The sequence below is a fragment of the Dendrobates tinctorius genome, unplaced genomic scaffold (assembly GCF_039654945.1).
Source record: "Dendrobates tinctorius isolate UK_male_01 unplaced genomic scaffold, ASM3965494v1 ptg000728l, whole genome shotgun sequence".
NCBI classification, from domain to species: domain Eukaryota; kingdom Metazoa; phylum Chordata; class Amphibia; order Anura; family Dendrobatidae; genus Dendrobates; species Dendrobates tinctorius.
Window position 1 is genome coordinate 71,424 of NW_027362369.1, and position 23,339 is coordinate 94,762.

Consider the following 23,339-nt stretch of genomic DNA (forward strand, 5'->3'; position numbering starts at 1 on the left):
AGTATTCAGACCCCTTTAAATTTTTCACTCTTTGTTTCATTGCAGCCATTTGGTAAATTCAAATTCATACTATCTATTCCTGACACTGGAGGGGCTTATAAACTTCCGAAGTATATAGATTGATGTTTGGGATCTGCCAATATGGGGCTAGTTTTCTGACTGTTCTGAATAACATGATACATGATTTTAGTTTTTTTTTTTTTTGTTTAGTCTCGCTTGAATAAAGGTCAATATTAAATAGTCTCCTGATGAGTCGCCTTTGGTGAGGACGATGAAACCCGTAGAAATGAAAGGCTTGGAGAGTGTGTAAATGTCACCTCACCCTATATACTGAGATGTGGGGTACATGTTTTTTCTATTAGTCACCTACTGACTAACCTTCAGGGGGTGAATTATGGGTATAGTTTTATATTTGCAATTAATAAGGTTTAGTTTTTTCCTTTCGTCAGCAAACATGAGGAATGACAAGAGACAACCCATTTAAGAAAATTCCATTTTGGTTAAAACTATTCCAACATTATGAACATATAAAAGTCTTCTCCCCTATGTGACATCTCTGATGTTTATTAACAGTTGATTTCCAAGTAAAATATTTCCCACATTAAGAAAATGAAAAAGGCTTCTCCTCTATGTGACTGCTCTGATGTCTAACAAGAAGTGCTTTCTGGTTAAAATATTTCCCACATTCTGAACTGGAAGAAGACTTCTCCCCTGTGTGAGTTCTCTGGTGGGTAAGAAAACGTGATTTCTGTGCAAAATATTTCCCACATTTTAAACATGAAAAAGGTTTCTCTTCTGTGTGGATTCTGTGGTGCTTAACACAATCTGATTTCTGTATAAAACATTTCCCACATTCTGAACAGGGAAAAGGCTTCTCCCCTGTGTGAATTCTTTGGTGATTAACACAAGCTGATTTATTGTTAAAACATTTCCCACATTCTGAACAGGAAAAAGGCTTCTCCCCTGTGTGAATTCTCTGGTGGGCAACAAAATGTGCTTTCTGTGCAAAATATTTCCCACATTCTGTACAAGAAAAGGGTTTCTCCCCTGTGTGAGTTCTCTGGTGCTTAACACAATTTGATTTCATGTTAAAACATTTCCCACATTCTGAACATGAAAAAAGTTTCTCCCCTGTGTGAGTTCTCTGGTGCTTAACACAATTTGATTTATTGTTAAAACATTTTCCACATTCTGAACAGGAAAAAGGCTTCTCCCCTGTGTGAGTTCTATGGTGATTAACCAAATCTGATTTCTTGTTAAAACATTTCCCACATTCTGAACATGAAAAAGGCTTCTCCCCTTTGTGAGTTCTCTGGTGCTTAACACAATTTGATTTCTTGTTAAAACATTTCCCACATTCGGAACATGAAAAAGGCTTCTCCCCTGTGTGATCTCTCTGGTGCGTAACACAATCTGATTTTTTGTTAAAACATTTCCCACATTCTGAACAGGGAAAAGGCTTCTCCCCTGTGTGAGTTCTCTTGTGGGTAAGAAAATGTGATTTCTGTCCAAAACATTTCCCACATTCTGAACATGAAAAAGGTTTCTCCCCTGTGTGAGTTCTCTGGTGAATAACACATTGTGATTTCTGGTTAAAACATTTCCCACATTCTGAACATGAAAAAGGCTTCTCCCCTGTGTGAGTTCTCTGGTGGTTAACAAAATGTGATTTCCGTGCAAAATATTTCCCACATTCTGAACAGGAAAAAGGCTTCTCCCCTGTGTGAATTCTCTGATGTGTAACAAAATGTGATTTATGTGCAAAACATTTCCCACATTCTGAACAGGAAAAAGGCTTCTCTCCTGTGTGGATTCTCTGGTGGGCAACAAAATGAGATTTCTTGTTAAAACATTTCCCACATTCTGAACATGAAAATGACTTCTTTGCTTTAGGAGCAGTTTGCTTTTTATTGCCTCTTTTGTGACTTTGATTTTCCTTAGTAGTCAGTAATGAATCAGAAGATGGGACCTGTTTCATAGGATCAGATGGCAGATCTTTGCTGTGAATGGATGATGATATATCTGGAGTAACAGCAATCACTTCAGTTGTATCTTGTAGGATCTCAAGATCATCAAATTTCAAATTTAAAGATGTCAGCTGTCCCTCTGATCTCCTGGTATAGTCATCTGCTAAGATAAAAACAATTATTTTTTAATAAAATATCCTTGAGTTTTATATTTTTGAACATTTCTACTTAAACTGTCCATAAAAATGGCAAGCTATGTATAAAACTTTAATTATTTACCAAGACAATGACAGTTCACAGTCTAATAGAAAACCTTGTTGGATGAGCCAGTAGTGTGCGGTGTTCAACTGTTTGTTCATTCTGCCTCCCAAATATCGAATAGAAAGAAACCAATCAATGTTATGTAGGCGAAAATAATACCAATTCTCATCTCACAAAAAACAAGTCCCCACTCAGGTCCATCATCTGTCAATGGAAAAACAGAGGTTCCCGCACTATTAGTGGCTCAAAGGCTGCTGAAAAGCAACAAGGTTTCTATAAACCAATCCAGCAAAATCCGCTCTCACTTCGGAGTCTTGCAGTGTGCGCAAACAACATTTAGGATCCCTGTATTGAGCAATATTATAGTGAGAAGAACCCACTTAATTTTTGGTGTGTGTCTCCTGGAGCACAATCTGGGCACTATGTGCTGGGTAATAAAATGGCAGATGTGTAATTTTCACTCTCCAACATCCACTGCGTGTTAATTTCTGGAACGTGACTGTGGAGTCAAAATATTCACTCCTCCTAAGGATTATAACCCTCAGTGAATTAATTTATAAAATGGAATCACTTTATGGGGATTTCGACTATTCTGGATTTCTGTCATTTAGTTATATTAGGGCTTCTGCATATGGTGTGTCCAATCTCACCTGGGATCTGTTCCTGCTGTCCAGCTGGAGTAATCTGCTCCCTACTTCAGCCAATTGGAAAGTACCACACCCTACTAAAGCTCAAAGCACATGGCCGGAATCTGCCAGATACAGCGCTGTTCTCCTCTGGTTCAGTCCTCTGTGCTCAGCTTGCGGCTTGTGTATTTGTTCCTGCTGTGACCGTGGCCCGTTTACTGACTACTCTTGTGTCTTCTGATTCTGTCCTTCTGGTTCTGACCCAGCTACCTGACTATTCTTCTTGCCATCTAACACCACAGAATAGCAGGTAACACCATGGTCCAAGCCTAGAGGTCCCAGTGTAAGTCCAGATCCATGTAAAGGTGTAAAAGGGCAATGAGCAAGGCAATCCTTGGGATATGGACAGCAGAGAAGATAGAGCCAAGCATGTTCATGGAGGACATCTTTTGAGCTGCCAGGTGACCATGAACAGTGCTCCCAATACATTGTGTCTGCAAACTATTCCAGCTAGATCTGCATTCAAATAGCTAAATGGCGCTCCTTCCCTTCTGAACACTGCCATGTGACCAGACAGTAGTGTACAACCGTATATAGGGTATAGTGCGAAGCTGGAAAATAATTTGTAAGATCCATTTGTTTTCTATTATCCTTTGTGAAGAATTCCAAAGTTACCACCACATAAAGTGACACACGTCAGATATTAATAATGGGGCCTGATTAGGAACTACTGAAATGATCAAACTCCACAGTCTCCATCAGTAATAAATGAGTAGCTAGTGGTGAAACCTCTCTGGGGTAATTAGAGTATGGGTCTCGGAGACTTCACAATCTATACTATCCTAAGCTCCAATATTTTCTGTCAGATGAGTTTCAAGAAGAAATATTAGGCATTTAAAGAGAACTGTGTATAAGGCCAGTTTCACACGTCCTGATATTTCCGGTACCGGAGACGTCCATGTGTGCAATACTTGTGGTACCCATGTGACAACCATGTGCAGCATCAGTACCACATGGACGGCCGGCAGGGAAGAAGCGCTATAGTAAGCCCTGTTCCCCGGTGGCCGGTGCTGAAGACGCTCTCATCATTCTCCCCTGCTCTGCCGGCGGGGTGAATGATGAGAGTTATATTAAAGTCAGAATGATGACAGCAGGTGGGGGCTTTTGGGTCTATTACCCCCTTCAACCTACACCTGCTGCTACTAAGAACAGTGGCAGCAGGAGCGGATGATGGGAGTATTCCTCACCCGCCGCCTGCACTATAAGTAAATGAATGAAAAAAACGGCATGGGTTCCCCTGTATTTTCTATAACTAGTCTGGCAAAACTCACAACTGGGGGCTGCAACCCTCATCTGTCAGCTTCAGCAAGGCTGGTTATCAAGAAAAGAGGGGTCCCCACAGTTTTTTTTATTTAATAATTTAAGAAAACGGCCTGGGGTCCCCTCCATTTTTGACAACCAGCCTTGCTAAAGCTGACATCTGGGGGCTGGTATTCTCAAGCTTGTAAGGGGCCATGGATATTAACCCCCCCAGCCTAAAAATAGCAGCACGCAGCTGCCCAGAAAAGCCACATCTATTAGATGCGCCATTCTGGCGCTTTGCCCGGCTCTTCCCACTTGCCCTATAGTGGTGGCAAGTGGGGTTCATATTTGTGGGGTTGATGTCACCCTTGTATTGTCATGTGACATCAAGCCCACGGCTTAGTAATGGAGAGATGTCTATAAGACACCTATCCATTTCTAATACTATAGTTATATGGTAAATACACAGCCATAATAAACTCTTTTATTAGAAATAAAGCAAAACGCAGTTTTCGCTTTTTTATTTAAAAATAACCCACAGAATTCTCACGGTGATCTGCTGTGAAGTCACTAAGCTTAAACTGTGGTGACCTCATCACTGACTTTTTCCCACGGTCCTGAGGTCACTGCAGTTCAGCCTGGTTGGAAACCTCGATGATGTCACTGCTGGTCAATGATACTGCGCTTACAGCAGCTCATTCACCAGTGGTTCTCAACCTGGACGGTCGCATCTTGGCACCAAACAGGTTGAAAACTAATTATCCCCCAGATAAAGATTACGGCGTGGGACAGAGCGACAGACAGGTATGGTATATTGTTGTTTTTTATTTTTATTACAGGAGAACGAGCTCTTTGGTGGAAATAGGCGTTCGGTGAGTATAACTGTGTTTGTTGTTTTTAAATAAAAAAGGAAAACTGTTTTGTTTTATTTCTAATAAAAGACTTTATTCTGGCTGTGTCTTTATTTACCATGTAACTATGGGGTTAGTAATGGATAGACACCTTTCCTTTACTAAGCCGTGGGCTTGATGTCACCTGACAATACAAAGGTGACATCAACCACACAAATATGAACCCCACTTGCCACTACAGGGCAAGTGGGAAGAGCCGGGCAAAGTGTCGGAATTGGCGCATCTAATAGATGTGTCTTTTTCGGGCAGCTGCGGGCTGGTTATTGTTTGATCTGTATTTGTAGTTTTCAGTTAATGAGAATCTCGTGCTTTGGGGTGGGTTTGTGGGAGTGGCTGTGGGCGGGTCTTATGTGGTGCTCTACGTACATATTCATCTATATTGGCTTATGACCCTGATCCTTCAGTGACCTGCCCCCTATTTTACATAAAAAACTACATCCAGAAAAATGTCACCGGCAATGGCATCTATAAGTAAGAGATATTACTGAACAGGCGCTGCCAGTGTCATTTGCACATTTTTTGTCTAAGCCTCACAATAGCCACAATATTATAGGCATTATCACCAATAATATCAATGCTATTATATGTATTATGTAATAATGGGGGGCAGGTCAGTGAGGGATCAGTGATCTGTCATAAGCCAATACAGATGAATATGTAATCAGCGCACCACATAAAGCCCCGCCCACAGCCCCACCCCAGTGCCCCACCCACAGCCCCGCCCCAGAGCACGAGAATTTCATGAACTGAAAACTACAAATACAGATTAAACAACAACCACAAGACGGATTTCATCACCAGGTATCATTGTAATCAGTATAACGGCGCTGACCTGACAGTGTCTGTAGGTTACTGAGCACAATCCTGCTGACAGGTTCCCTTTAAATTTAGATCTTAGACATTTGGAAGAGGCGATGGAGAGATTTTTTTCAAGACTATCAGGGAGTTACAGACTCACATTAGGCAGGAAGGCCGATCCCACCACAATCAAACTATCATACAGAAGGAACAGGTTAAAAAAAAAAAGACATAGAATAAAAAATGTTACATCCCCAACATCAACGTATGTACAAGGGGAGAACACTAAACTGGAGCTGCACTCATTTATGGTGGACCATTGGAGCCACTATGAGTCCTGACCAGAAGAGTAGAGAAAGACACTATTATTAACCCCTTCATGACCAAGCCTATTTTGACCTTAATGACCAGGACATTTTTTGCAATTCTGACCAATGTCCCTTTATGAGGTAATAACTCTGGACCGCTTCAATGGATCCTAGCGATTCTGAGAATATTTTTTCATGACATATTGGGCTTCATGTTAGTGGTAAATTTAGGTTGATAATTTTTGCGTTTATTTGTGAAAAAATCAGAAATTTGGGGGAAATTTTAAAAATTTCACAATTTTCAAAATTTGAATTTTTATTCTGTAAAACCAGAAAGTTATGTGACACAAAATAGTTACTAAATAACATTTACCACATGTCTGCTTTACATCAGCACTATTTTGGAAACAAAATTTTTTTTTGTTAGGAAGTTATAAGGGTTAAAAGTTGAGCAGTGATTTCTTATTTTTACAACAAAATTTACAAAACCATTTTTTTAGGGACCACCTCACATTTGAAGTCACTTTGAGGGGTCTATATGGCAGAAAATACCCAAAAGTGACACCATTCTAAAAACTGCACCCCTCAAGCTACTCAATACTACATTCAAGAAGATTATTAACCCTTCAGGTGTGTCACAGTGACTGAAGCAACATGGAAGGAAAAAATGGACATTTTAATTTTCCAACAAAAATTTTCTTTTAGCATCAATTTCTTCATTTTCACATGGGCAAAAGGATAAAATGGATCTTAAATTTTGTTGGGACATTTCTCCTGAGTACACCGATACCTCATATGTGGTCATAAACCACAGTTTGGGTGCACAACAGGGCTCAGAAGGGAAGGAGCGCCATTTGACTTTTTGAATGGAAAATATGCTGGAATATTTAGCGGTTGCCATGTCGCGTTTGGAGAGCCCCTGTGTGCCTAAGCATTGGAGCTCCCCCACAAGTGACGCCATTTTGGAAACTAGACCCCCGAAGGAACTTATCTAGATGTGTGGTGAGCACCTTGAACCCCCAAGTGCTTCACAGAAGTTTATAACGCAAAGCTGTGAAAATAAAAAATCATTTTTTTCCCTCAAAAAATGATTTTTTAGCTTGCAATTTTTTATTTTCACAAGGGTAACAGGAGAAATTGGACCCCAAAATTTGTTGTCCAGTTTGTCCTGAGTATGCTGGTACCCCATATGTGGGGGGAACCATTGTTTGGGCACACATCAGGGCTCGGAATGGAAGTAGTGATGTTTTGAAATGCAGACTTTCAAGGAATGGTCTGCAGTCGTCGTTACATATGCCCCTGATGTGCCTAAACAGTAGAAACCCCCCACAAGTAACCCCATTTTGGAAACTAGACCTTCCAAGGAACTTATCTAGATGTCTGGTGAGCACTTTGAACCCCCAAGTGCTTCACAAAAGTTTATAACGCAGAGACGTGAAAATAAAAAAAACATTTTTTTCCACAAAAATAATTTTTTAGCCCCCAATTTTTTATTTTCCCAAGGGTAACAAGAGAAATTAGACCCCCAAAGTTGTTCTGAAATTTTTCCGGAGTACGCTGTTACCTCATATGTTGGGGTAAACCACTGTTTGGGCACACGTCAGGGCTTGGAAGGGAGGGAGCACCGTTTGACTTTTTGAACGCAAAATTGGCTGGAATCAATGTTAGCACCATGTCGCGTTTGGAGACCCCCTGATGTGCCTAAACAGTGGAAACCCCTCAATTCTAACTCCAACCCTAACCCCAACACACCCCTAACCCCAACACATCCCTAACCCTAATCCCAACCCTAACCATAATCCTAACCTCAACACACCCCTAACCCTAATCCCAAAACTGACGATAACCCTAACCACAAGTCTAACCCTAATCCCATCCCTAACCCCAACAAACCCCTAACTCTAATCTTAACCCTAATTCCAACCCTAACCCTAATTCCAACCCAAACCTTAACCCTAATTCCACCCTAACCCTAATTCCATCCTAACCCTAACCCTAATTCCAACCCTAACCCTAACCCTAATTCCACAATAATCTTAATTCCATCCCTAACCAGAATTCTAACCCTAATTCCAACCTTAACTGTTGTGAGCTCATCTGTTCATTCACCTTTTGTGTCCGAGGATCTCCCTCTTCTGGTGAAGGAAGGTAGTGAGGCTGATTTGGATGAAAGAAACCAAACACCTGATCAGGTGGATTGTGACTGGGTAACAGGAACTTCAGACTGGATATAAGGCAGCCGACGCCCTTCTGAGTGGCTGGTGATTTTCTCTGCTGGATTCTTGGAGACCAGTCTGATTCCTGCTTCCCAAAGATAAGTTTTTGCTCTGCTATTGAACTTATTAGTTTTGGTTCTGTTTACCTTGTTTTTTGAGTTCAGCCATCCCTGGCCGGGGGTGTGCTGGATTCTTAATCCTTGATCAGTGTTCTCTTTTGCTCTGCTTTCAGAATATTCTGAGTGCTGATATAGGGTTTGAAGTCTAGTGACTTCAGGGTCCTTTTTGCTTATCAGTTGTGTTGGTAATATTTTTAGCAGGGTTTTGTCGGATTGCAGACAGCAGCTTTTCTGTCCTGTCCTTTTTAGTTAGCTTGGGCCCCATCGTTTGCTCAACCTATCTTTCTATCTGTGTTAGTGTTTTCATCTTGTTTCACCGTCATTATATGTTGGGGGCTGCCTATTGCTTTGGGGTCTGCTCTGGGGCAGTCAGTTTTTCCCTTTTCTCTCTTTAGGCTTATTTAGATCTCCGGCTGTGACGAGGTGTCTAGGATCACCGTAGGAACACTCCACGGCTACTGCTAGTTGTGTGATAGGATTAGGGGTCTGCAATCCGCTAGTTTCCAACCTCTCTGATTTTCTGGGCTGAGCTTGTGTTTTGTTTTTTCCTCCTCGGTGACTCAATCATAACACCTAACCCTAATTCCAACCCTAACCCTAATTCCACTCTAACCCTAACCCTAATTCCAACCCTAGCCCTAACTCCACCCTAACCCTAATTCCACCCTAACCCTAATGGAAAAATGAAAATAAAAATGTTTTCTTTATTTTATTATTTGTTTCTACCTATGGGCGTATAGAGGGGGGGGGGTTATTTACATTTTATTTTATTTTGATCACTGTGAGAGTTTATCACAGTGATCAAAATGAATGAATCGAATCTGCAGCCGGCAGATTTGAGCGGGCGCACTGCGCATGCGCCCACCATTTTCCAAGATGGCGGCACCCATGATCCGGGACCGCGGGACATCGGGAGCAACAGCGGCACTCGGAAGGTACCGGGGGTTGGGAGGGGATGTGATCGGACTGCGGGGGGAACGGAGGGAAGGCGGGGGGAGCAGATGATGACAGCGGAGGCAGATCTGTCATTCAGTGGCGTGGGGGCAGATCGCCGGTGTGGGGGGGTCGGATCGGTGTCTCCAAGCATGCCCGATGCTACTGCAGCATCAGCCATGGCTGGATTTGTAATATTTCATCAAATTTCATTGATGAAATATTATTATCGCTCTGATTGGCTGTTTCACTTTTAACATCCAATCAGAGCGATCATAGCCACATGGGGGCGAAGCCACCCCCCCTGTGGTGAAGTACAAAGCTCCCTGTGTGTGCGGGTGTGACGACTCCTGGAGTGGACCCTCTGGGTCATGGCACCAACCCTCCCAGGGCGAGCTGGCCTAGTGAGAACCACCCCCTATACAGGGAGTGTCAGGAGCAAGCCCCAGGGGATAAGATACCACGACTGCTGGCACCAGGCGGCCGGTTCACAGGAGACACGAGTGAGTGTGTCTGAAGGAAGGTGCAGGATACTAGGGAATACCAGCTGGATACATGGGTGTGCGCTAAATACAGGATAGTGCAAGACGGGTACAAGTGGGCACAAATGACGTGCAGCGACCAGTACGTCCGGATGTGAGCAAAACAGGACGCGTGCCAGAAACACGACAGAGTACTGAATTGAGCAACAGACGTGCCAAGAGGCGTAACAGAGCACAGGGACAGAGTGAGTGCCCGGAGGCACGGCTGAGCATGAAACAGAGCACAGGATCAGAGTGTGTGCCAAGAGGCACGACTGAGCATGAGACAAAGCAAAGTGAAAGTTCAGAACGTGTGCCAGGAGGCACAATAGAGTACAAAGCAGAGCAGAGGACCTGAATACAGCGCACAGCCAGGCAGGGACACAACCGACTAGGCCAGGAAGCACAACAATAATCAGGGACCTCCCATAGGGAGAGGTAGCCTGATATAGCACATGACCAGTACAGCTTCCGGGTCAGGTCCTAATGCCTGATAGCACATGACCACTACAGCTTCCGGGTCAGATCCTCCTTTACCATAGAGAGGACCGACCTGGAGACAGACCTGACAGGAGCGCGCACGCACAAGCGCGACATGGAGGGAGTGGAAACCTGGGTATGAGAAGTGCGCGTGCTCAGCCGACGGGGCCCCCTGAGCGGCCGCAGTGAGCGCGGCATGACAGCGGATAGGGTGACCTTTCAGTGACCCCGGTCACTCGACCCGCAGGAGGGCAATTATTTCATGACACCACATAGGCGTCACTGGTCATATTGGCATGGCTTTTCATGATGCCTATGTGGCATCATTGGTCGGGAAGGGATTAAAGAGAAATGAATATTCAAGGCCCTCCAAGCCCATGGGCGTGGAATGCAGAGAATATTCATTTCTCTTTAGCAGTGGGAACAGGAGTTAGCCGCAGCCACCGGCTCCAGCCTCCTGTGACCCGCTGCTCCGCCAGAGCCGGTACATCCGAACTATAAGATGCACCCCCCATTTCCCTCCAGATTTTTGAAGGAAAAAAGTGTGTCTTTAGTCCAAAAAATATGGTAGTTTTAATACAAATTGAAAAGTCAGGATAAAGGGAAACTCTGCTGTTATTGTACAGAAATTCACACTTGGCCTCACTGCACATTTACTATTGTCGATTTTAAAAGGGAAGTTTGGCCAGAAAGACTGGACCTGGTCTTGTAGGGACCATGAGACATTCAGCAGCACAGAAGGGAGAGAAGAGTCATCCGATAAGATCTCAGGGACCTAGGAAGCCAACAGCATCATTACCCTCCGCTTTCTCTTACAGGCCCAGCATAATATTTTTCTTCAAGTGATTTTCTAACCTGTCAGCACATTCTACGTACGCTGTCATTTGGCTTTATAGTTTACAGATCTGGGCAGGTAACGGTCAGCGTCTCCTCAACCCAGGGAGTAGGTGGCTCCTCCAGGTTGTAAGGTCTATAGAAAAGGGCTTTCAATGCCCAAAGTCATTTGCAGTTTTGGTGGAGGAGAATGTTGTGGTCTAGAGGCAAAATGGTGATCATGGTAATACGGCCGGACTACACCACCGATAAAGCAGCCACAGCCGGTGACTGAGAGGAATCTGTGACGTCTCTGCATTCAGTGGTTACTACTCACCTGGGTAGTCATATGTGGCACTCTCCTCTTTACACCACTCATCATCTCTCACATATGTCTCTGTAGTATTAATATGGGTCAGATCTTCACCCTGAAACAAATATTGTAAAAGTCACCGACAGATGGAGAAGTCCCATCTATGATCAGCTCTAATCCTGCCATCTCCACTGTTCTCATCACACAAGTATAAAACATATAATACTGGTGGTTAAAACAAGACTGAGCACAAGACCTTCACAGCCATCTACACATCAAAGGGGAGATCTCCTGACACCTTCTCTCCATCTACCTGATGATCCTGAGGAGCACTGGGATCTTCTTGTTTACAGTCCTGTGGAAGAAGAGGATGGGGACATCTCTCTGGTGTTGTCCTCTTACTGGATAGATCTGGAGGAAACACATACAGGGACTAAATTCATTCTCTACATACAGATAATTATAGGCCGTGTGTATTTAGTCCTGTCTATTACCTGGTGATGTGAGGGGCTGGGGAACCTCCATTATGACATTCTTGTACAGATCTCTGTGTCCTTCTAAATACTCCCACTCCTCCATGGAGAAATAGACGGCGACATCCTGGCACCTTATAGGAACCTGACACATACAATGATACCGTCATCCCCCGATCCCTTCATAGCGTTACTGTATAATGTCCCAGCATTCCCAGCAGTGTCACCTCTCCAGTCAGCAGCTCAATCATCTTGTAGGTGAGGTCTAGGATCTTCTGGTCATTGATGTCCACATGGATCTGGGGGTGAGGTAGAGGCCCTGTGATTGGGCTCAGGGGTCTTCTCCATCCCTCAGACATAGGGTCCTGACAGCGATCACTAGAGGTCTTCATCACCACTGTGTAATCCTGGTAATGGAGAGACACATTAATAAATCTCACTACAGACATTTCCAGAGTCTTCTCCAGTTCTGTCCATCTGTTATTCCCATAGATAAGAATGATGTAATGTGACGTCATCAGAATCTCTCACCTCTCCAGTGAGACGGAAGAGGATCTCTAGGGTGATATGTAACATCCTCTCCACCATCTTGTCTCTGTCCATATCCATCCTTGATGGGTAAATCAGGAAAATTCTCTTTTGTAGAAGATCTTCACTGAGAGGATCCGATATTGTAGAGACCTGAATGAGAAGATGATGAGCCAATGTAACATCATAAGAATCCTGTGTAATAATACATTTACTGGCGATAATAAGGGAAACATATGAGATTTATTATTTTACAGTGTTTAGTTTTGTTCCCTGACATCCCCCCAGTTCCATCACTCTCATTCCCTTCTTTTGAGGTCCATACCATCAGACTCTTCCGTCCCTTCTCCCTCACAGTAGCGGTCATATACCGTCCTCCAGGCTCACCCACGTCTGTTGTGAGTACATTTGCCCCTTCACCTGTGATGTCTGATGAACTCCCTCTGCTGGTGAAGGGAAGTAGTGAAATTGATTTGGATGGGAAGAACCTGTCATCTGAACAGGTGCAGTGTGATTGGACATCCGGAATCTCTGAGTGGATATAAGGCAGCCGACGCCCTGCAGGGTTGCTGGTGATCCTTTCTGCTCTGAGCTCTGGCATCCAGTTTAGTTCCTGTCTACTAAAAGCTAAGTTTTTGCCCTGATATTATTCCATGAGATTTTGTCTCGTTTACTTAGTGTTTGCGTTCAGCCAGCCCTTGCTGGGACTGGCTGAATTCCATTTTTGTCTCTGATCAGTTGATCTCTTTGCTCTGGTTTTCAGAATATACCTGAGTGCTGATAAAGAGTTTTTGAAGTCTAGCGACTTCAGGGCCTTTTTTCCTATCAGACTGTTGGGACATTTTTGGTAGGGTTTTTGCGGATTGCAGCCAGCATCTTTTCTGTCCTTTCCCATCTAGTTAGTTGGGCCCCATCGTTTGCTCAGCCTGTCTTTCTGTCTGCGTTTGTATTTTCATCTGTTTTTCACCGACAATACATGTTGGGGGCTGTCTATTGCTTTGGGGTCTGCTCTGGGGCAGTTTAGATTTCCTCTTTCTTTCTTTAGGCTTATTTAGCTCTCCGGCTGTGACGAGGGGTCTAGGACCACCGTAGGAACCCCCCACGGCTACTGTTAGTTGTGGTGAATAGGATCAGGGGTCTGCAATCCGCTAGTTACCAACTTCTCAGGTTTTCTGGACTTAGCTTGTATTTTTGTTTTCTCCTCCTCCGGTGACTCATTCATAACAGAATCACCAGCCATACCGCAGATTCTAGGGTACTCAATAGCAGGAAAAAATTGTTTAAAAAAAAAAAGTGTCAGAATTTTTTTTTTGTGTATATTTTTTCCTCTATTTCTCTGAGGCCGTAGAGGGATTTTTTTCTTAATGGTGATTAAGCAATTGTCTGATTGTGTGGAGCAGCTCGCTGCTGAAGTGCGGGGAATTTCCGCCTATCTTGCTCATTCACATGCTGCTGAACCAAAGATCCCTACTCCTGATGTGTTTTTTGGGGATCGGTCTAAATTTTTGAATTTTAAGAATAATTGTAAATTATTTCTTGCCTTGAAGCCTAACTCATCGGGGAGCTCTGCGCAGCAGGTTAAAATTGTCATCTCTTTGCTGCGCGGCGATCCCCAGGATTGGGCGTTTTCTTTGACACCTGATGATCCTATTCTGGCTAATGTGGACGCATTTTTGTTGTATGATGAACCTAATGCTATTGATCAAGCTGAAAAGGCCCTGTTGGCATTGAGCCAGGGTCAGGATTCTGCAGAGTTGTACTGTCAAAAATTCCGAAAGTGGGCGGTCCCTACTACCTGGAATGATGGTGCCTTGGCGGCTCTCTTTCGGAAGGGTTTGTCAGAAACCGTAAAAGATACTATGGTGGGATTTCCTGTTCCCTCTGGTCTTGACGATTCTATGTCATTAGCCATATAGGTTGATCGGCGTTTACGTGAACGCAAAACTACACGAGAGGTGTTGCCACCTGCTGAACAAATGTCTGAACCTATGCAATGTGATGGAGTTTTGTCTCGGGCGCAACGTCAGGAGTTCAGAAGGCGTAATAAGCTGTGTTTTTTCTGTGGAGATGCCTCTCATATTATTTCTGTCTGCCCTAAACGAGAGAAACGTTTTGCACACACATTTGCTGTGGGTGGTGTTCAACCTAAGTTTCTTCTGGCAGTTACTTTGATCTGCTCCCTGTCCACATTTTCCGCTAAGGCTTTTGTGGATTCGGGAGCGGCTCTGAACCTGATGGACTAGGATTTTGCTAAACGTTGTGGGTTTCCTATGACACCTCTGCGGACGCCTATCCCTTTGAGGGGTATTGATGCTACTCCTTTGGCGAAGATTAAACCTCAGTATTGGACCCAGGGGGTAATGCGGGTCGCCCCAGACCATCAAGAAAATTGCAGCTTATTGGTGTTGCATAATTTGCATGATACCATTGTTCTGGGTTTTCCCTGGTTGCAAATCCATAATCCAGTTTTGGATTGGAAATCTGTGTCTGTGGTGAGTTGGGGTTGTCGGTGTGCCCTTAGTGACGCTCCTGTTTTCTCCACCTCTCCCCAGTCGCATGATGTTCCTGACTATTTGGCTGATTTTTATGATGTATTTAGTGAGAATGAGTCTGCGTCTTTGCCTCCTCATAGGAGTTATGACTGTGCAATTGAGCTGAGCCCTGGGTGTAAATTTCCCAAGGGTCGTCTTTTCAATTTATCTGTACCAGAGCACGAGTCTATGCGATCCTATATTAAGGAGTCATTGGAGAAGGGTCATATTAGGCCATCCTCTTCACCCTTAGGTGCTGGGTTTTTTTCGTGGCCAAGAAAGATGGTTCATTAAGGCCTTGTATTGACTATCGTTCCCTCAACAAGATTACTGTTAAATATCAGTATCCGTTACCCCTGATTTCTGATCTATTGTCCAGAGTTAAAGGTGCAGCTGGTTTACCAAGCTTGACCTCAAGGGGGCGTATAATCTTATTCGCATTAAGCATGGGGATGAATGGAAGATGGCGTTTAATACTCCGGAGGGACATTTTGAGTACCTGGTGATGCCTTTTGGGCTCACTAATGCCCCTTCTGTCTTCCAGTGCTTCATGAATGATATTTTCTCCCCATCCGAACGTAACTATGATGTGGGGAATCGGGAACTGTTGGCCATGAAATGGGCATTTGAGGAGTGGAGACATTGGTTGGAGGGAGCTAGACATCAAGTCGTGGTCCTTACTGACCACAAGAATTTGATTTACCTTGAATCGGCCAAACACTTGAATCCTAGACAGGCTAGGTGGGCCTTGTTTTTCACACGTTTTGATTTTGTGGTCTCTTTTCTTCCGGGCACTAAGAATGTCAAGGCAGACGCCCTCTCTAGGAGTTTCCTTGCTGATTCTCCTGTTGTGACTAAGCCTGCTACCATCTTAGGTGAGGGGGTAGTTCTTTCTGCCATCTCGCCCGATTTGAGACGTGCTCTGGAAGAGTTTCAGGAGGACAAACCTGAGCGTTGTCCCATTGGAAAATTGTATGTTCCAGACCAGTGGAGGAAGAGAGTAATGTCTGAAATTCATTGCTCTGCTTTGGCTGGTCATCCAGGTATTTTTGGTACTAGAGATTTGGTGAGTCGGTCTTTTTGGTGGCCCGCCTTGTCTCGTGATGTCAGGAATTTTGTGCAGTCCTGTGGGACTTGCTCCCGGTCTAAACTTTGTTCTCACTCTAGTGGGTTGTTGATGCCTTTGCCGGTGCCCAGGAGGCCATGGACCCATATTTAAGTGGATTTTACCTCTGATATGCCTGTCTCTCAGAGAATGACTTATTTGGGTGATTTGTGATAGATTCTCTAAGATGGTCCATCTTGTACCACTCCCTAAGTTGCCATCTTCCTCAGAGTTGGTGCCCTTGTTTTTGCAACAGGTGGTTCGCTTGCATGGGATTCCTGAGAACATTGTGTCTGACAGAGGAGTTCAGTTTGTTTCTAGATTTTGGAGGACTTTCTGTTCCAAGCTGGGTATTCAGTTGTCCTTCTCCTCTGCGTTTCATCCTCAGACCAATGGGCAGACGGAGAGAACAAACCAGACTTTGGAGCCTTATTTGAGATGTTTTATTTCTGCTGATCAGGATGATTGGGTTTCATTTTTGCCCTTGGCCAAATTTGCTTTAAATAATAGAGCTAGTTCTGCCACTTTGATGTCACCTTTTTTTTGTAACTTTGGGTTTCATCCTCGATTCTCTTCAGGGCAGGTGGAGTCTTCTGCCTGCCCAGGTGTTGACACTGTGGTGGAGAGAATGCACCAGATCTGGGACCAAGTGGTGGATAAGTTGTCTCTCTCACAGGAAAAGGCCCAGCGGTTTTCCAACCGGCATAGGACCATTGGTACCCGGTTTAAGGTGGGTGATATGGTTTGGTTGTCATCAAAGAATATCTCTATGAAGGTGGCTTCTCCAAAGTTTAAACCTAGATTTATTGGACCTTACAAGATCTTGGAGATTCTTAATCCGGTCTCTTTTCGTTTGGCTCTTCCTGTTACATTCAAGATCCATAACGTGTTTCATAAGTCTCTGTTGAAGAGGTTTGTTGAGCCATTAGTTCCTGTGGTGGCACCTCCTGACCCTGTATTGGTTGAAGGTAATGTGGAATATGAGGTTGAGAAGATACTGTATTCTCGTCTGGCTAGACGGAGACTCCAGTATTTGGTTAAGTGGAAGGGTTATGGCCAGGAGGATAATTCTTGGGTCCCTGCATCCGATATTCATGCCGAAAGATTGGTTCGTGCTTTTCATCGGGCCCATCCTGATCGCCCTGGTGGCGTGGATGAGGGTTCGGTGACCCCTCCTCAAGGGGGAGGTACTGTTGTGAGTTCATTTTCCCCTTCACCTGTGATGTCTGATGAATTCCCTCTGCTGGTGAAGGGAAGTAGTGAAATTGAGTTGGATGGGAAGAACCTGTCATCTGAACAGGTGGAGTGTGATTGGACATCCAGAATCTCTGAGTGAATATAAGGCAGCCAACGCCCTGCAGGGTTGCTGGTGATCCTTTCTGCTCTGAGTTCTGGCATCCAGTTTAGTTCCTGTCTACTAAAAGCTAAGTTTTTGCCCTGCTATTATTCCATGAGATTTTGTCTGGTTTCCTTAGTGTTTATATTCAGCCAGTCCTGGTTGGGACTGGCTGAATTCCATTTTTGTCTCTGATCAGTTGATCTATTTGCTCTGTTTTCAGAATATACCTGAGTGCTGATATAGAGTTTTTGAAGTCTAGTGACTTCAGGGCCTTTTTTCCTATCAGACTGTTGGGACATTTTTGGTAGGTTTTTTGCAGATTGCAGCCAGCATCTTTTCTGTCCTTTCCTATCTAGTTAGTTGGGCCCCATCATTTGCTCAGCCTGTCTTTCTGTCTGCGTTTGTATTTTCATCTGTTTTTCACCGACAATACATGTTGGGGGCTGTCTATTGCTTTGGGGTCTGCTCTGGGGCAGTTTAGATTTCCCCTTTCTTTCTTTAGGCTTATTTTGCTCTCCGGCTGTGACGAGGGGTCTAGGACCACCGTAGGAACCCCCCACGGCTACTGTTAGTTGTGGTGAATAGGATCAGGGGTCTGCAATCCGCTAGTTACCAACTTCTCCGGTTTTCTGGACTTAGCTTGTATTTTTGTTTTCTCCTCCTCCGGTGACTCATTCATAACACACGTCCTTGACCACTTTTCAGCCTGTCTGCCGCACTTCATGTCCTCAGAACTACCAACTCTTATCCTGGGAGACTTCAACATCCCCATTAACAGCCCTACTTCCACATCTGCATCCCAGCTTCTATCACTAACCACCTCTCTCAGCCTCTCACAGCGCTCAACCTCTGAGACACACAAAGACGGTAACACCCTTGACCTGGTCTTTGTCCGGCTTTGCTCAATCTCCTACCTAAATAACTCACCACTTCCCCTCTCTGACCACAATATTCTCTCCTTCACGCTCACAAATCCTCGCCCACCCCAGCACACTCCTACCTATCAAACATTCAGAAATCTACAAGCCATTAACCCTCAGACACTTTCAGACTCCCTACAATCTTCCCTATCCCAATCTCCTCTTTTTCCTGTCCTAATCTGGCTGTTCATCACTACAACACACTCTTACAACCACCCTTGACCAGGTAGCGCCCCTCACCCTCAAAACCTCCAAACACAGAGTAAAACAGCCCTGGCTCACATCGCAAACTCAATTTCTCCAGCGATGCTCTAGGAGTGCTGAACGCTGACGGAGAAAAACCCGCACACCAGAAGACTTCATCCACTTCAAATTTATGTTAAGAACCTATAACGCTGCCCTTCACCTCGCCAAACAGACCTACTTCACCACCCTGATCTCCTCACTAGCCAACAACCCCAAGAAACTTTTTGACACTTTTCACTCCCTCCTCTGGCCAAAAGCACAAGCCCCTATCACAGACATTTGTGCTGATGACCTGGCCTCCCATTTTATAGAGAAAATAGATAATATCCGTCAGGACATCCGCTCCCAACCACCAAGTGCTGTGACTCCCATCCCTAATTGCATTTCCCCTGGCTCACTTTCCACATTTGATCCCATCACAGAAGAAGAAGTCTCCAGACTCCTCTCTTCTTCTAGCCCAACTACATGCACTACCGACCCCATTCCCTCACAACTCCTCCAGTCTCTCTCTCCAGTCATCACAACTCACCTAACTACAATCTTTAATCTCTCCCTCTCCTCAGGCATTTTCCCAACCTCCTTCAAACACTCTATCATTCTTCCATTATTAAAGAAACCTGCTCTCGACCCATGATGCACAAACAACTACAGACCAGTCTCCAATCTCCCCTTCATCTCTAAACTCTTGGAGCAACTAGTCTACTGCTGCCTTACCCGTTACCTCTCCCCTCACTCCCTCCTAGACCCTTCACAGTCTGGCTTCCGACCCCTACATTCGACTGAAACTGCACTCATCGAAGTGACCAATGACTTTCTGACAGCAAAATGTAACGGTGAACACTCTCTGCTCATTCTTCTTGACCTTTCTGCAGCTTTCGACACTGTTGACCACCGTTTCCTACTCCATAGGCTCCAGTCACTAGGCATTAAGGAAATCTCTCTCTCCTGGTTCTCTTCCTATCTCTCTGACCGCTCCTTCAGTGTTTTGTTTGCTGGCTCCACGTTATCTCCTCTTCCTCTCGCTGTCGGGGTACCTCAGGGCTCAGTCCTTGGCCCCCTTCTCTTCTCTCTCTACACGGCCCCAATTGGACAGACCATCAGCAGATTTGGCTTTCAGTACCATCTTTATGCTGATGATACACAACTATATACGTCATCCCCTGACCTTACCCCCGCTGTACAACAGAATGCCAGTGACAGACTGTCCGCAGTCTCCAACATCATGTCCGCTCTCTATCTGAAACTTAACCTCTCAAAACCTGAACTTCTTCTGCTCCCGCCATCTACTAACCTCCCTAAATCTGTCATTTCCCTCTCCGTGGGTGGCACCATAATAACACCCCGGCAGCAGGCGCACTGTCTGGGTGTTATGTTTGACACCAACCTCTCCTTCACATCCCATATACAATCTCTTGCCCGCTCTTGCCACTTACACCTAAAGAACATCTCTAGAATCCGCCCTTTTCTCACCAGGGAAACAAAAAAAACCCTCATTGTCACTCTGATCCATTCCCGCCTGGACTACTGCAATGCCCTATTAATTGGCCTCCCCGCTACTCGACTTTCCCCTCTCCAGTCCATACTTAATGCAGCAGCCAGGGTCATCTATCTGGCTAATCGGTACTCGGACGCGTCCGCTCTTCGCCAGTCCTTACATTGGCTGCCCATTCATTATAGGGTCCAATTCAAAGTACTTGTTCTCACCCACAAAGCTCTCCACAGTGCGGCACCCCCCTACATCTCCTCCCTCATTTCCGTCTATCGGGCTAGCCGACCGCTGCGCTCTGCAAAAGACTTTCAACTAACCTCTGCACTAATCCGCGCCTCCCACTCCCGACTCCAAGAATTCTCCAGCGCTGCGCCAATACTCTGGAATGCTCTACCCCAAGAAATTAGGACTATCCACAATTTGCACAGTTTTAAGCCCTCTCTCAAAACACATCTATTCAGAGCAGCCTATCACGTTCACTAATCAAAGTCATTTTATGTGCAAGTGTGAATATGTAGCCCATTCACTATCTCTGTCCCCCACCTTCTCAAGATGGCTGGACCATCATTGTAAATACATCATTGTAAATACACACCTGTACTTTGTATCTCCCCCACCTCATTGTAGATTGTAAGCTCTCACCAGCAGGGGCGGCTGATTTTACTTTAATTATTGTATTGTTAACGTTGTTACTTATGACTTGTGTTTTGAAACTGTTAAACTGTAAAGCACTGCAGAATATTTTGGCGCTACATAAATAAAGATTATTATTATTATTTTATCTACTAATAAAACCTATATATTTAGGCCACAGACAACAAGCAGTTTCCTCCTCGGAGTCGGCAGCTGAACACGTTCCTCATAGACTCATCTTCCATAACGCTAATTCTCGTCTCATTACCGACACTGGAATCGGCATTAGTAATACTGCAGGAGATATTCATTACACGCGACATGAGAAATAACTCCTTCATGATGAGGACGACATCTTCATCTTCTACTATGGCTCTAGAGACAGATTTGGCCAGAGTCGGTCACTGCCTCCATCCCCACCGGCCGTCTATATGAAGGTTTCCCGTCTTCCCCGCACTGGAATCTTCTATCCCGTTAGATCTCAGCTCTGAGTCACACACAGAAGTTTGAGGCTTTTAGAAAAGATTTTTTGTTTCCACAAACACAACGGACAGAAATGATCTGATCCCAAAGTCTCCATGTACAGTGATTTATGGGGTTTATTTCTGGCCTTAGACTTTCCTATATTACAAGAAAAACTCCAGAAAAAGCCGATATTAAAATGTTTCTAAAGAAAATTGGCTACAACAATTCTTGTAAGAAGAAAAAAATAACAAAAAAGCAGAAGACACATTTTATAATTTTTGACATGTTAAACATTTATTAAAAAGAAATTAACTCTTTTTTGCCCCAGAACATAGATGTACACCGCAGGGACAGCACAGGAGGGGCTGCAACAAAAACCCTGAAAAGCAAACATGACATCTAAGAAGGTGTGACAGAGTTTGGCTGAATGCCCCCCGCCTCCAAGTACTCGATAGTATGGGGCGGCCTAGTTACTGCGATACTTACATGCCTAATAATGGGGTCTGGGCTGCAATGTATGAAGGTCTATTAGGCCGGGCCAGAGGCAGCGTCCAATAAGTTACCTTATAACACCCCCATACACATTAGGCTAAAGTTACATGAAAGCACTGATTTCGGGGGATTGGCCGACCATATAATGTATTTGGGGGCCTCCCGACAGATGATGTCAGGGCAGAGAAGGATCTGGCATCCTGAATTTCAGAGGATTATCCGTCTGTTCTTCCTGTAGATAATCCTCCTCTAGAGGAGTCTGGAGGCGACTCTCTCATACAGACCACAGGAAAGCTGGAATATTTGTGTGTATGGGGGAGTCGGGAGAGATCGCTGTCTGCCAAATGACTGTTCAGCCAACTCTGATCTCATGTGTATGGGGCCGTTAGTATTATGTGGCGACCCTGAGGGTTCAGTCGCCACAGAGGTACTGCACCTCCTCCTGAGGTGTGGTACCCCACTATCCAGGTAAGGTGGAGACACCTGACCACACTCCAACACCGGCACCCCCACACCACAAAGTAGTGTAGCAAAGCACCCTTTGGTGGCTCCCTGCTTGGAACACGAAACGTGCTGGGAGGCGGGTGGAGTTTAGTTTGCACTCAAAAGAGCGGGAAGAGTTTAGGATTTGGTCAGTCTGACAGAGTCAGAGGAGGAGAGAAGATCCCCGGAGTGGGATGGATGGAAGGAAGTGCTGCAGCCGACCTCAGTGACCTGGGTCCGCTGGCACAGGAAAGAGACATTATAGAAAGCCTGAATCTCCATGAGAAGGAAAGGATTGTACGGAACGTAAGGAGAGGAGGACTAAGGATTAGGGTTAGAGGAGAAGCCTTCCCAAGTTCACAGCGCAAGGCCGGGGTCCGGTCCCCGAGGTTGTATGGATACTAATGGTCCTGCTGCAGACACCGGCGGAATAGTAGTTGTCACCACTTTATTCCTACCCAAGACTTGCATCGTGAGTGAGCCGGGACTAGGTAGTAAGGAGTCCCCGAAGCAGGCTACTAGCTGTCTGCCGTACAAGTAGAGTTCATAGGAACATCTGACAGGAGGAACTCCAGTGTAACTCAGTACTGTGAGTACTTCACTATAGGCGCAACAAGGGAGACGTTCAGAAAAGGCATATGTTGGCGGAGTGTTGGAAAGGAGTACTTCATCTTGCCTGGAAGTTGGCTGAGCTCCTGACCCAGAGGACAGCACGGATGCAGGCCCTTGTACCACAACAGACTGTGAGTAAAGCTTTGGAACTACATTCCCTGGTGTCCTCCACTTATTCCTGCGTCCACCTGCTCAGCACTGCTACATCCCTCGCGCCTGACACTGCACCATCTACGTGTCACTTCACCTACACTGCCCTTGGACTACAGCCCTGCCTGTTGAGGGCTATTACATCATTGCTGCACCACACCATCTGTCCCAGAGGATCTGTCTGCAGCGTCGGCTTAACATCTTCATTGCCGAACACCACAGGTGGCGTCACGAATAGTGTTGAGCGATACCATCCGATATACAGAAATATTGGATCGGATTGGATCGGCCCGATACCCAAAAAA

At 45.0% G+C, this 23,339-nt stretch overlaps 1 protein-coding gene across 1 annotated transcript in view; it reads right to left on the reverse strand.

The window, feature by feature from the left end:
* Positions 1-479: 479 nt before the first annotated feature.
* The window catches only part of LOC141079984 (uncharacterized), a 53,196-nt gene continuing 30,336 nt past the window's right edge, over positions 480-23,339 (reverse strand). Inside the window, exons 6-11 of the mRNA XM_073565416.1 lie at positions 12,573-12,722; positions 12,269-12,448; positions 12,063-12,186; positions 11,882-11,979; positions 11,593-11,683; positions 480-2,127 (exon numbers count right to left, since the gene is read on the reverse strand). Coding sequence (XP_073421517.1) covers positions 602-2,127; positions 11,593-11,683; positions 11,882-11,979; positions 12,063-12,186; positions 12,269-12,448; positions 12,573-12,722 — 2,169 coding nt within the window. The 3' untranslated portion in view covers positions 480-601. The remainder of the gene's footprint in view (positions 2,128-11,592; positions 11,684-11,881; positions 11,980-12,062; positions 12,187-12,268; positions 12,449-12,572; positions 12,723-23,339) is intronic.